This window comes from Pseudorca crassidens, chromosome 2 (genome assembly GCF_039906515.1).
Source record: "Pseudorca crassidens isolate mPseCra1 chromosome 2, mPseCra1.hap1, whole genome shotgun sequence".
Taxonomy (NCBI): Eukaryota; Metazoa; Chordata; class Mammalia; order Artiodactyla; family Delphinidae; genus Pseudorca; species Pseudorca crassidens.
In genome coordinates, this window is record NC_090297.1 from 42,918,857 (window position 1) to 42,931,160 (window position 12,304).

Here is a 12,304-nt window from a genome sequence, read left to right on the forward strand (position 1 = left end):
ACCTGTGCTTATATCCTACTTCAGCTGTTACCAAACTGTGTGACCTTGAGCAAGTCCCTTTCTCTATGATCTTTGGGTTTCTCATATACAAAATGGACATACAGTGACCTACTTTACAGGATTGTTGTAAGGAATGGAACAGGTAGTGAGTGGAATACTGTATGACACATGCTGAGCCGTATAATTATTGTGGTTCTGGATTTGAATTTGAATTTAAACTGGCACTCTAAACAGAATACCTGATTGATGTAGGAGACTGGTGTATAGGTGCCTGCGTATATCCCCGCCACTGTGCCAAAAGCCTCATCCTCTAACCTAATTCTCACCACAGCACTGCAAAGTTAGGTGTTACTGTTAACACCATTTTATAGATGAGGAAAACTAAAGCTCATAGAGGTTAAGTAACTTGGCTAAGTCTTATTTAAGCGACAGAACTGAGATTCTAATCTGGTCGTAGATTTCAAAATCTGTAAACTAATCCATAATACTTTCTAGTAAGTGTCTATAATAAAAATTTTTACCCCAAATCTAAATGAAAATGGAAAATTTTTGCAACAAACATACTTGCTGGGAAAGTTCTAGGTAAGAGAATATTTGCAGGAGATTGCCCTAAGAATTTTTTCAGTGATCATTAGATTGATTGCATAATTGCTGGAGCAGAATTGTAACTTCACATTTGAAAGATACAGCTTAATTTTAGATGTTGACATTTATAATATATTTCTTTTCTACACCTTCTACCTTGGTTGATTTTGGTCTTCAGTAATAAAAGACCCACCTAACAGTATCTTGAACAATGCTAGGTTTATTATCTCATGTAATGAGAAGTCCAGAGTAGAGTATTTCCAGGATTGACTAATTCGTAGTGGGTCAACAATGTGAGAAAGGACCTAGGTTCCTTCAGTCTCTCTGCTCTGCCATCCTTAGCATGCTGACATTCACACTCAGACCTGTCTTCCTCATCATTGCAAAATGACTGCTGCACTTCCAGTCATCACATCCTTATGCAAATATGTCAAGAGGCAGAAAAATAATTTCTTTTCATGAATTTTGTTGTTGTAATAGGGAGAACATATAACAACAGTGGCCTATCAAACTGCCAGTTGAATCTCATTGGCCAGAACTAGGCAGGTGTGCACGCCTAAACCAGTCACTGGTAAAGGAGGTTAAATGATTGGTTTAGGTTAATCCACATTTACCCCTTGAGATCTGGGAGGGCCCTGTGACTCTTATGGCAACCTATAGCCTGAACCTGAACTGAATGAAAGTTCTGTTAATAGAGGTGTACATAGGCAACCAAAAGTGTGTGCCACAATCAAGTGTGTAATTTTTGCCTCACATAATTTCCTCTGCCAGATAGTCCAGGTTTGGGTTTGGAGCCACTAAAAGTTTAATTTTTGCCAAATTAGCTATTTTAGAAATCTTTATTGGCATAAATGGCTATGATTGCCAGCAGATTCTGAAATCTTGATTCCCTTGTGCATTCCAAAGTATTATTACAATAATGCCTTAAATTTGTATCTCATTTTCCTATTTATAAAAATACTTTCTTCAAATATTTTCTATAAAGAGTTATTTTCCAAATACATTGTAGTGTTTGGAAATACTATAAAGTCACATCCCGCTTACCTCATTTGGTCTTCAAAGCAATCCTAAGATTTAAGCAAGGCATATAATTATCTTCCTTTTACAGAAACTTGCAGAGGTTGAATTAATTTTCCAGGGCTTCCTCACACCTAAGAAGTGACAAAATAAGTACTTGAATCCAGGTTTAAGACAACCTAACCCAGCTCACTTTTATCAGTGTTCCAGCAGCTTGACATAATGGCATGCATCAGTATAGTGCTAAAAACACTGAAGAAGATGTGTTGAATGAGAGTTCTTAAGAAAACTTTTAAGTAGGGAGGGAAAAAAAATTTTTTTTGGATTACACATCAAATCAAATTTATGGTTTTTAGCCATTTCTTCTTTTTCAAATTGCCTGTTCAGTTCTTTTGTTCATTATTCTACTGCAATAGTAATCTTCTTCTTGTTGATTTGCAAGAGCTGTTTATACATTAAGACACTTAGTCCTGTCTTGTTCTTCAGCAGTCTTACTTAGTGATTTAGAATCTCTGTGTTCTCCAAGAGTGGTAGGAAATTGTACCAAACTTACTTGCCAATCTAAGCATATGTATATTATGAACATACATGTTCTGTGGAACATTTAAACTCTGGAGCCTGATAATAAACATTCTAAATGTTAGAACCACAGTTTTTCTTTTCAAGCTTGTGTTCTATCATTCCTCTTTATATACGCAGCAATATTGGTCCACTGGTCAGTCCCTGTCACACTCATTTTCTGCCCCCGACCCCCCAGTCTCCATGTCTTGTTCTTCTGTTTTTCCCTCTGTCTCTTATAGCCTACTCTCTAAGGCTTTTCTTTAGCACCCCACCTCAATAAATTGTTTCCAAACTTTGCCCTCATTCTGGTTCCCCAAACAGAACATGATCTTTGCCTCTCCTCAATTTCCATGGTACCTTGAGCATCTCTTGTATGATATTTATCACATTCTACCTAAAATTTAAATGCTGGTATTATTCTCTCATACTTAACCTTTGCTCCCTCCATAGCATTTACCACACGATCTTGAATATAGCACATATACAGTAATTACTGCATTTAAAGGAATTTTTACTTACTATGATGCACTACTTCCATAATGAATAATGTCTAATCTGATACACATTTCAAAAACTATTCCTTCATTCCTTTTTTAATTGGTTAATCCTAATCTATCTTATCCTTTTTCCTTATTTTCCAATTTCTTCTTTACTTTCTCCTCTGCCACATTCCCAGCCCCTCAGCATTTTTCTTCATGGGCTCAGCCCCATGATGAAGGAGTTTGTTGAATCCCATCTTTATTCTCTTCTTCATTTTGTTTATTCCTTCAGTTACTTAAATTTTTCTTACTTTGGGGATAGTAACTGAAGATGCAAGTAGAAATAAGTATGGCCCTTGCATTCTAGGAGCTCATTGTTCATTTGCAGACACAGACCCATAAGCAGATAAGTTCCCTAGTGCACCTACGATGATAGAGGGGAAGTGAGCAGGCCCTGCACCGCCCCCATAACCAGACAGACCCGATTTTGAATTCCACTGAATAACAGAGTGGTGAGAAAATTTTTCGCCCTTTTGAGCTTCCTTTTGCTCCGCTGTAAAATAAGGATGATAATTTCTTCTTAATGGGATTTTTGTACAGTTTAATAAGATAATGTGTATGTGATACTCCAGAAGGTTCATATAGGTATCAAAGGGTTGCTACTGAGTAGTTGTTGTTATTGTTACACTGATTCAGGGAGCTAAAGGGAGGTTGCAAAGAGGAAGTGACATTTGAACATTCAAAATCTCTGTTTTTCATCTGTTGGGCAGGTTAATGGGCATTCTAAATCAGAACAATTTGAGAAGTAGGTATCAGAAGCATGCCTGGGCAGTACTTGGTGGGTGTTACTATGATTGGAATGAGTTTTTTGTTTTCATATACTTTTTTTTTTTTTTTAAGCAGTTCAGCAATCTGTTTATCTGTAGTGGAATTTGATCCTCAAGGGTCAAATATGTATGTTTTTCAGGTAGTTCTTCCAACATTTATTCTTGAAAGAAGATCTCTTTTAGAAATGTATGCAGACTTTTTTGCACATCCGGACCTGTTTGTGAGGTATTTGACTCAATATAGTAGTTTCCAATTTTTTTAAGACTTTACCCATTAGCTTTCTGCCTTGGCAGGATAGATGGATCCCTTTGCCTTTCAGACATTTCTGGGGAAAAGTGGAATTGAATATTTCGTTTGTATTAGATGCCCGTTTGCTTAGATTATTTGGCGGTGATATTGTTAGGCAACCAAGTTAAACACTTCAGAAAATCTTGAGTGCCTGTTAAGGTAGCTAGGATTTACAGAGCCAAGGCTAGGATCTTATTTGATCCAGGAATTGGTAATCACTGTTAAATTATTTACACTATATCCAATGAATTTCAGTTATCCGAGTTTAGCAAACCTTTCTAAAGCACCTATTGTTTGCCAGGAACTTTGTTATGAGCTGGAAAGGGAAAGAGTCACAGTGTCTGCCTTTGCGGAGTTTACAGACCAGTGTCCAGAGTATAGCCTGATTCATAAATTTCAAATACAAAGCTTGCAATATTAGATACATGTATAAAGGACAGAGCTAATCTAAAGGTGGGATTGATTTATGAGGAGGTGAGTGAGTTCACATTGCTTTTCAGTGGTAGCAGCAATACTTCCTTTGTAATGGGGTGTTCTAATCCGTCTTCTCTGATTGCATTCCTTGGCCTTGGACTGTGGTTTACTGAAGTTTCACAGTGGGTGGGCACATTGTATGACATTGATACATACCTTCTTAATGAAGATTTTAAGAGACCCATTTAACCAATTCCCAAAGGGCAGAAATTCAAATAGCGATGGCACTGTTTAAATTCATACATAATTGAACAAATAAAATGTAAGTATTTATTGGTAACATAAATAAATGGAAAGTATCAGTTATTCATTAGATATAGATTTGAGGTTTAAGGATAGTTTTTAATGTATGAGAATTTAAGCTGGGAGGTCCCTGGAGGAATCACATAAAAAACACAGAAGTACAGCTAAAAAGCCAATAGATAAGATTAAATGGAATTCTCTAACTCCCCAAAAAGGAGGAAAGGAAATATAATGGAACAAAGAATAAAGAGGCCAAATAGAAAAATACCAAGATGATAGAGTTAAACCCAACTATATCATGTTTTTTCAAATTCATTACTCTAAATGTGAATAGCGTACACGCTCCATTTAAGAGAACAGTGATTATAAGAGTGGATAAAAAAGCAAGATTCATCTCTACGCTGTTTGCAAGAGAGAGACTTTAAATATGAAGACACTGATTCGTTAAAAGGATGGACAGAGATATACCATGCAAAACACTAAGCATAACAAAGCTGGTGTCACTGTATTAGTATCAAAGGATATTTTTTAAGACAAGAAATATTAGCAGAGACAAGTAGGGATATTTCATATGATATGATGAGTCAATTTATCAAGAATAAATAATAATCCTAAATATGTAAAACAGCTTCAAACTATATGCAGCAAAAATTGACCGAAGGGAGAAATAGACAAGTACACATCAAGGTTGGAAATTCCTCCCTCGGGAATTGATTGAGCAGCACGCACCTCCCCCCACCCCTCTGAAAATCAGTGAGGCTATAGAAGGTCCAATTGACTTTACTAAAACATTACCAAACAATTTGTATAACAGTCTTTCTAAGTGTAAATGGAACATTCATCAAGATAGACCGTATACTAGGAAGACTTAATAAATTGAAAATAATTGGAACCATATGGAATATGTTCACTGATCATGAAAGAATTAAATCAGAAATCAATAACAGAAATATATCCAGAAAATCTGCAACTATTTGGCAGTTAAACAATGCACTTATAAGTATGAAGTTCTGGAACAAGTAAAGCTAATGGTGTTAGAAACCAGGAACAGTGTTTGCCTCAGGGTAAGGGTTGGGGATTGCTTGGAAAGGAGGATGGGGAAACTTGGGGGTAATGGAGATGTTCTATAGCTTGGTTGCATGGTGATGAATTAAATGGATATAAGCATTTTTTCAAATTCATCAAACCAAACGGTTAAGACTGGTGTGTTTAATTATGTATATTATACTTCAGTTTTAAAAAGAGACCGAGGTAGCTCCTGGTACTGGGTCCTCTTAGTCTGGCTTAGGGTGGACCATGCTGAGGTTGCTGTCAGAAAACAGGGTGTTAAATTTTGTCTTTCTCCCTTGCAGTATTAGTGACCAGAAGGATGCCAGAGACCGAATGGTTCAGGTTGTAAAATGGTACCTCTCAGCCTTTCACGCAGGAAGGAAAGGATCGGTTGCCAAAAAGCCGTACAACCCTGTTCTGGGCGAGATCTTTCAGTGTCACTGGACATTACCAAATGATACTGAAGAGAATGTGGTGAGTTCTCCACTGACATTTTAAATTACCTTAGTATTTAGATACTTAGTACTTAGCTTTTAGTGTACTGATTCAAGATTTCATTTTATTTGGAGGCAGATAATAATGGTAAAGGCGCTGATGTTTACCACCCGTAGAAGAACAGTGTTGTTGGATCAGTATATTTTGAACACAGTGAGCAAGGAGAAAGAGTGGCGTGAGATGAGGATAGAAATTTAGAAATCAGATCATGCAAAGTCCTCCTGGACCATAATGATAATTTTATGGCTTATCAGGAACTCATTTTTGCTTTGAAAAGGTCATTATAATTATTTTGTGAAAAATGAATTGGAAAGGGGCAAATAGAAGCAAGGAGACCACTTGCTTTGGCATTTGGCAAGGAGGAGGCTTTGGCATTATTCCAGGAGAGACATGGTTGACTCAAGCTATATTTTGGAGGCAGAGCTGTTAGATGGATTGGGCAAGGTGAGGGAAAAGGGACAGTCAGAGATGAATCCTTGCTTGTGGGCTTCAGCAGTTGGTTGGTGCCATTTACTAAAGAGGAAGAGATTGGATTTGGGGAGGGAAAAATCCAGAACTCCAAAATGAAATATAAAGTATAAAATATAAAGACATGTAAGTGGAACTGTCAAGTAGGGAGTTAGAATTTAAGAGTCTGGAGTTCAAGGGAGAGAGAGGTCTAGGATGGAGACGGGGCTTTCAGTGATTTTAGTGTATTTAGAAGGCACTTAAATCCCTGGGATTAGGTGGAATCATCTAGGAAGACATCTAGAGAAGAATAGTTAACTGAGACCTGAGCCACAGGGCTCCAACATTTGGGGGTTGATTTGAGGAAAACAACCAACATGGAAGACCCAAATAAATGCTAAAAGGCCTCTAGGGGTGAAAAAAATAAGCCCCTGGCCCACACTGGCTTTCATATAATAATCTCTCCTTAAAAATAACTCTCTGTATTTTTCCCTTTCCGAATGACACGTTACATGTAGTCCTTTCCTGAAGCAATGTGTCTGTTCTTGTTCATATTGCAGACATTGATAAGTCCCTGTTCTGTGCCAGGCCTGGCCCTGAGTTAGGCACCTTGCCTTCAATAATGTCTTAGTGAGAGAGACTTAGGGAGACTGACACAAAGCAGTAATTCCAGTAGAATAAGTGCTACAAGAAAAGTATATATGAGATGTTTTGGGTGTGTAGAGGAGGGAGCAGTTAACCACCTCGGGAGGCAGAGACTCGTTATTAGATTCTCTGCGCTGTCATTTGTTTCCACATCAAAAGAAAATATGTTATGTTTACTTGCAGGAGCTAGTTTCAGAAGGACCAGTTCCCTGGGTTTCCAAGAATAGCGTAACATTCGTGGCTGAGCAGGTTTCCCATCATCCACCCAGTAAGTTACAGAGCTCCTCGGCAGTAGCCAATTTCAAACTGTTCTGTCTAAAGAGGGTCATAAAGAGCTCCATAACTGAGGTCACTGTACGGTCAGTTTTATGGCCACCTGTATCTTCCCAATCCTATGAGGATTGATTCCTCATATCTGTTCCTGGTATAAGTTCCAAAGACTCTATTAGGCTTCACTGCTTAATGATATATAAAAAGAAGGGATTTGAGAAGCCACCTTTTAGTGCTTCTGAAGTCATCTTTACAGCATGAGCCGTGCTCTAGTGATCCCAGCAACTCTGAAGACAGTTTATATAAAAAAGACGTAGTTTCTGCACAGTATATTCCTGGCATAGTGGAAAGAAGGTGTGTCCTCCTGTGTTATTTGCTGGATGCAGCATTAAGACTGGTAATACTGGATGGGCCCAGGTTGGGGCTGGGCCAGGAACATGCTTGCTGACCAGAAGAACAGACAGACTCTTTGTCTTTAAGCCTCTGGGATTGGTCATAGCCTCATGGTTCAGGGAAATTCCTGCCCACATGGTCCTGAACGGTTGCTTGCATTGGGGGAAACAGGGTATAAAAGGCAGGTGGGTAATTTCTGACTACATTCAAGGCTGTTCTTTGAGGGGTAAAGGATTTTCCCCATGCAGCCAGTTTTTTCTCTGGGTTAATGGAGTTGGAGAGGGGACTATGGCTATGTAGTGCACTAATTGAAAACAATTTCTATTCAGTTTCAGCCTTTTATGCTGAGTGCTTTAACAAGAAGATACAATTCAATGCTCATATCTGGACCAAATCAAAATTCCTTGGGATGTCAATTGGGGTGCACAACATAGGACAGGGTAAGTCTGGGGGCTTTTGGTGGACTACAGTGTTAATAGAATTTTATGTCATTCTAATATGTGCTGGACACCTATCTAGTAAGAGTAAATGGCCCCAGAAAGCCAGTTTGGATGTCATTGTTTGCAGGGAAGCATGTGTATTGGGGGTGAGAGCAGGGGTGGGATGCAAGATTGATTTTCCCTAAACTGAATGGAGATTCCGTCAACTACTTAGCTGAAATTCCATCTCTTGTCTCCACAGGCTGTGTCTCGTGTCTAGACCATGATGAACATTACATTCTCACATTCCCCAATGGTTATGGAAGGCAAGTAGAGCTGTGTGCATTCCTCTGATTAGCAAGCAGCAGACCCTGCTGTTCCTTTGTTCCTTAAGCTGTGCCCCTCCATTCTTTCCTCTGAACTGTCAGCCTTACCTGAAACTTCTGATTTTGCAGGTCTATCCTCACAGTGCCCTGGGTGGAACTAGGCGGAGAATGCAATATTAATTGTTCCAAGACTGGCTATAGTGCCAATATCATCTTCCACACCAAACCTTTCTATGGGGGCAAGAAGCACAGAGTTACTGCTGAGATTTTGTAGGTATTTTGTTTTTCTGCTTCGGTGCTTCTGCTTCTCTGAAATACTTTTCCTTTTGTCTTGAACTATAACTTCCATCAGGAATTGACCATTTTAATGGTTCTGTCTTTGTAAACTTACTTCACATCTTGTGTGTCATGTCTCTTCCTAAAATCCCATCTCAGGAGGAGACCTAAAATCTGGGGTCAGAACAACCTGAGGTCATTGGTGGGATTTCCTTCCTAGGAACCTGACTTGCAAATGGGGAACTGAAAGAGTCTTCCTGGATCTCCTAGCTAACCCAGATTATGGGTGCCTGACTCATTATTGCTGGATTGGACCATGAGCTAGCCCATACAGGAGACCCTGTGACTCCCACCGAAGTGTCTCAAAGCCCTCATAGTCCTTTTTTCTGTGCTTTGCTGGGGAAAAAGAGTAACCATCACATCTTTGCTTGGTTCTGTTTGACTCTCTAGGATCAGATGAAGACAGCTGTGCTGTCAGTTGGGTGGTTTAGAGCCTGCCTAGAAGAGGAAAATCTGCAGGACTTTCTCTGACCTCAAAGGCCTTACTGGGAACAGTGTTGCAGATGGAAGACATAGGATTGGTTAACCAGTTTTTTAGGGAGATAATTTAATTTGGATGACAGAATCAGCCTCCAAAAAAATCTTGAGCAGGGCAGGACGGGACCACGAGCACAAAATGTTTATTACTAAGGATCACTGTAAAATCCAAAATAATATTGCAGTCAGAAAATACGGGCAGAGGTTAGGGAATAGCACCAGTCACCACGATAATGCGGCTGCTCCCCTAAAATAGGCAGGTGGGGGAAATAGGATGTCCAGAACAAAGACCTGCGTGGGCCTGCTTCTCAGAATTCCTCAGAGGCAACCAACCAGCAGCAACAGGAACTGCTAGCAGATTTTTTGGCCAGTCACAGCGACTTATATAATAGAAAGACTGCCTTCTGAAAGAATGCTTGGTGGGCTTTTCAAATTAGGGTAATGTCTAAATATTATGAAAATAGTTTTGACCTAAGAGGGTCTTGGGAAGCCCCAGGGGTCCCCAGACCATACTTTGAGAACCACTGCACAATAACCTTCTAAACTTGGAATCCTACCATTTTTCTTTCCCTTTGTCCTCCTTCACACAAAGCACCAAGTCATAGAGGAAGCAAGTTTCAGCCTGCTGATAGCAACTTCATCCCTCTACCCTGTGTATTTTTCTCTTTCTGACCTCCTAGCCTCCTTTTATGTCCATGCCTTGCCCTTCCTAATCTGTCCTTTGTTGTAATGCTTATCTTCTAAGTTCCATACCTGCCATACACATCACTGTCATGTCCAAGTAAAACCTGTTGGGGCTTCTGAGGAAGGGATCCTTGCTTAGGAAAAGAGGTAAAATCGTTTGACCCAGAGGTCCCTTTCAGCCTGAAGATGAAAGCCTGGTCTCCAGCATTGTATCCTTAAGTGAAGCCTTCTCTGACCCTCATCCTAGCAGTGTTGCCCTTGGTCTCCAGTGCTCACCTGAACTCACCACAGCACTTGCCACCCAGAATCTCAATGGCAGTGTCTCCCCACTAGACTGTGAACAGCTCGAGGGCAGGGACTGTCCCTAGTTTGCCATGGTCCCAGCACCTAGCGCATCTCATACCCACAGTTTCTGGGATCTTGAGTCTATTAGCATCTTCTTTAGGGCCCTCATTCTTATAGTTGGCTCTGAGAAATCCAGTTTTATTAAGCTGCCTTCACCAAAGACTTCACAGTTGCTCCTCTGTGTTCTGCTCTGTGTAGGTAGGTCACACTAACGAGATTCTTTGGTAGAGAAATTTCAATTTGAGACTAACACAAATGTTTGTGGTTTTTTGTTTCTGTTTTTTAATCTAGTTCTCCAAATGACAAGAAGTCTTTCTGCTCAATTGAAGGGGAATGGAATGGTGTAATGTATGCAAAATACTCAACAGGGGTAAGAACCTGTGTTTTGCCGTTTGTTTCAGGCTTCATTGAATCGTAGCCCATCCCTTACTCTGGCTTCCTTCATCTGGAAATTTAACCAGGATGAGCTCTAATGCCAGCTCTTCAGGGCAAGCCTTTTCCTTCTCCCACCTCTTACCTAGCAGTACAGGTAGTAGAATGATTTTTACTTTCCTCTCTCTCCTTAAAATACTCAAGAATAATATATTAAAAAAAAAATGCTTGACACCATAGTAAGCACCCAGTAAATGTTAGCTATATCGTTAGAATATATGCTATGTGTGTTTATAAATAAAATGAGGTGCTAAACTATTAACTCGTGTGTTTGTATATACACAGTTTGATTTTGTCTAAGAAATGTATTAACTGCCTGGCACCAGGGATACAGAAATGAGTAAGATAGTCCTTGCCCTCAAGGATAGTCCTTGCCCTCAAGGAACTTGCAAACTACCTAATTAAGGTAGGAGGGAGGTGGTATGGCATTAACAGGAGGAGCCAATGAATTGGATTTTGGACTCAGAATTTGAAATTTAAAAAGCACTTCAGAGTACTTAACGTTAGGATTAGTTGTCTAGCTCTCCAAGAGATTACATCCCAAGCATGTAGCACATAGCCACATTGAAACTGTCTGTTGAATTGAGCCTTTACCAAGACTTAAAACAAACAATTATAATTTAGGCTGAAGACTGCATATGGAACTCATTGTCTACATCACTAACATGTGGGATTTCATGATTAAATCTGTTATTGGGAAGAGTTGACTTTTCCTTCTAGAACAGTGTGAACAATAAAACATCTATCTACCTCTTCTGTTTTCTAGGAAAATGTAGTTTTTATAGATACCAAGAAGTTGCCTATAATCAAGAAGAAAGTGAGGAAGTTGGAAGATCAGAATGAGTACGAATCCCGCTGGTAAGGAGGTGACATAACTAGAGCTTGCAGCAGTGCTCTTGCTATTGGCCAGGCATAGGTGCAGGGCTGGGTTGTAGAGACTGTATAGCGGGGTGTAACAGCACAGACTGAGTTTGAATGCCTGGGTTCATATGGAGCTCCACCACTTGCATTGTAACCAAGACTATAAGCTACCCTCTCTGCCTTCTTTCCTGAAATGGGAACTACCTCAGCATTGTTGTGAGAACTAAATGAGAAAAACATGGAGCCTACGTATGATGCTTGGCATATAATAAGTATAGAGTGTATGTTGACTTATCACCATCTTTATGGCTTGTAAGAGATGGTACTGAGGTCCCAACTGAGATCATATATATATCAAAACATCTTTAGGGTCTCTCTTTTTTTTTTTTTTTTAAACATCGTTATTGGAGTATAATTGCTTTACATTGTTGTGTTAGTTGCTGCTGTATATCAAAGTCAATCAGCTATACATATACATATATCCCCATATCCCCTTCCTCTTGTGTCTCTACCCACACTCCCTAGGGTCTTTTTTGTTTGCAAGAAACTTAAAAAAAAAAATTCCATTTCTGAGTATTTTAGTATGTATCTGTAAAGTGACTTTTTCAAAAAAACACACAAAAAACACCAGCCACAATATCATCATTGT

At 39.4% G+C, this 12,304-nt stretch overlaps 1 protein-coding gene across 8 annotated transcripts in view; it reads left to right on the plus strand.

Annotated features, from left to right (window-relative positions):
* OSBPL9 (oxysterol binding protein like 9) overlaps positions 1 to 12,304 on the plus strand; it is a 169,051-nt gene that overhangs the window by 154,426 nt on the left and 2,321 nt on the right. For all 8 annotated transcript variants that reach the window (XM_067726130.1, XM_067726131.1, XM_067726132.1 and 5 more), the window contains 8 exons: positions 3,610 to 3,695; positions 5,828 to 5,999; positions 7,296 to 7,380; positions 8,105 to 8,215; positions 8,457 to 8,520; positions 8,650 to 8,790; positions 10,654 to 10,732; positions 11,561 to 11,652. In XM_067726130.1, the coding sequence (XP_067582231.1) occupies positions 3,610 to 3,695; positions 5,828 to 5,999; positions 7,296 to 7,380; positions 8,105 to 8,215; positions 8,457 to 8,520; positions 8,650 to 8,790; positions 10,654 to 10,732; positions 11,561 to 11,652 (830 nt within the window). The remainder of the gene's footprint in view (positions 1 to 3,609; positions 3,696 to 5,827; positions 6,000 to 7,295; positions 7,381 to 8,104; positions 8,216 to 8,456; positions 8,521 to 8,649; positions 8,791 to 10,653; positions 10,733 to 11,560; positions 11,653 to 12,304) is intronic.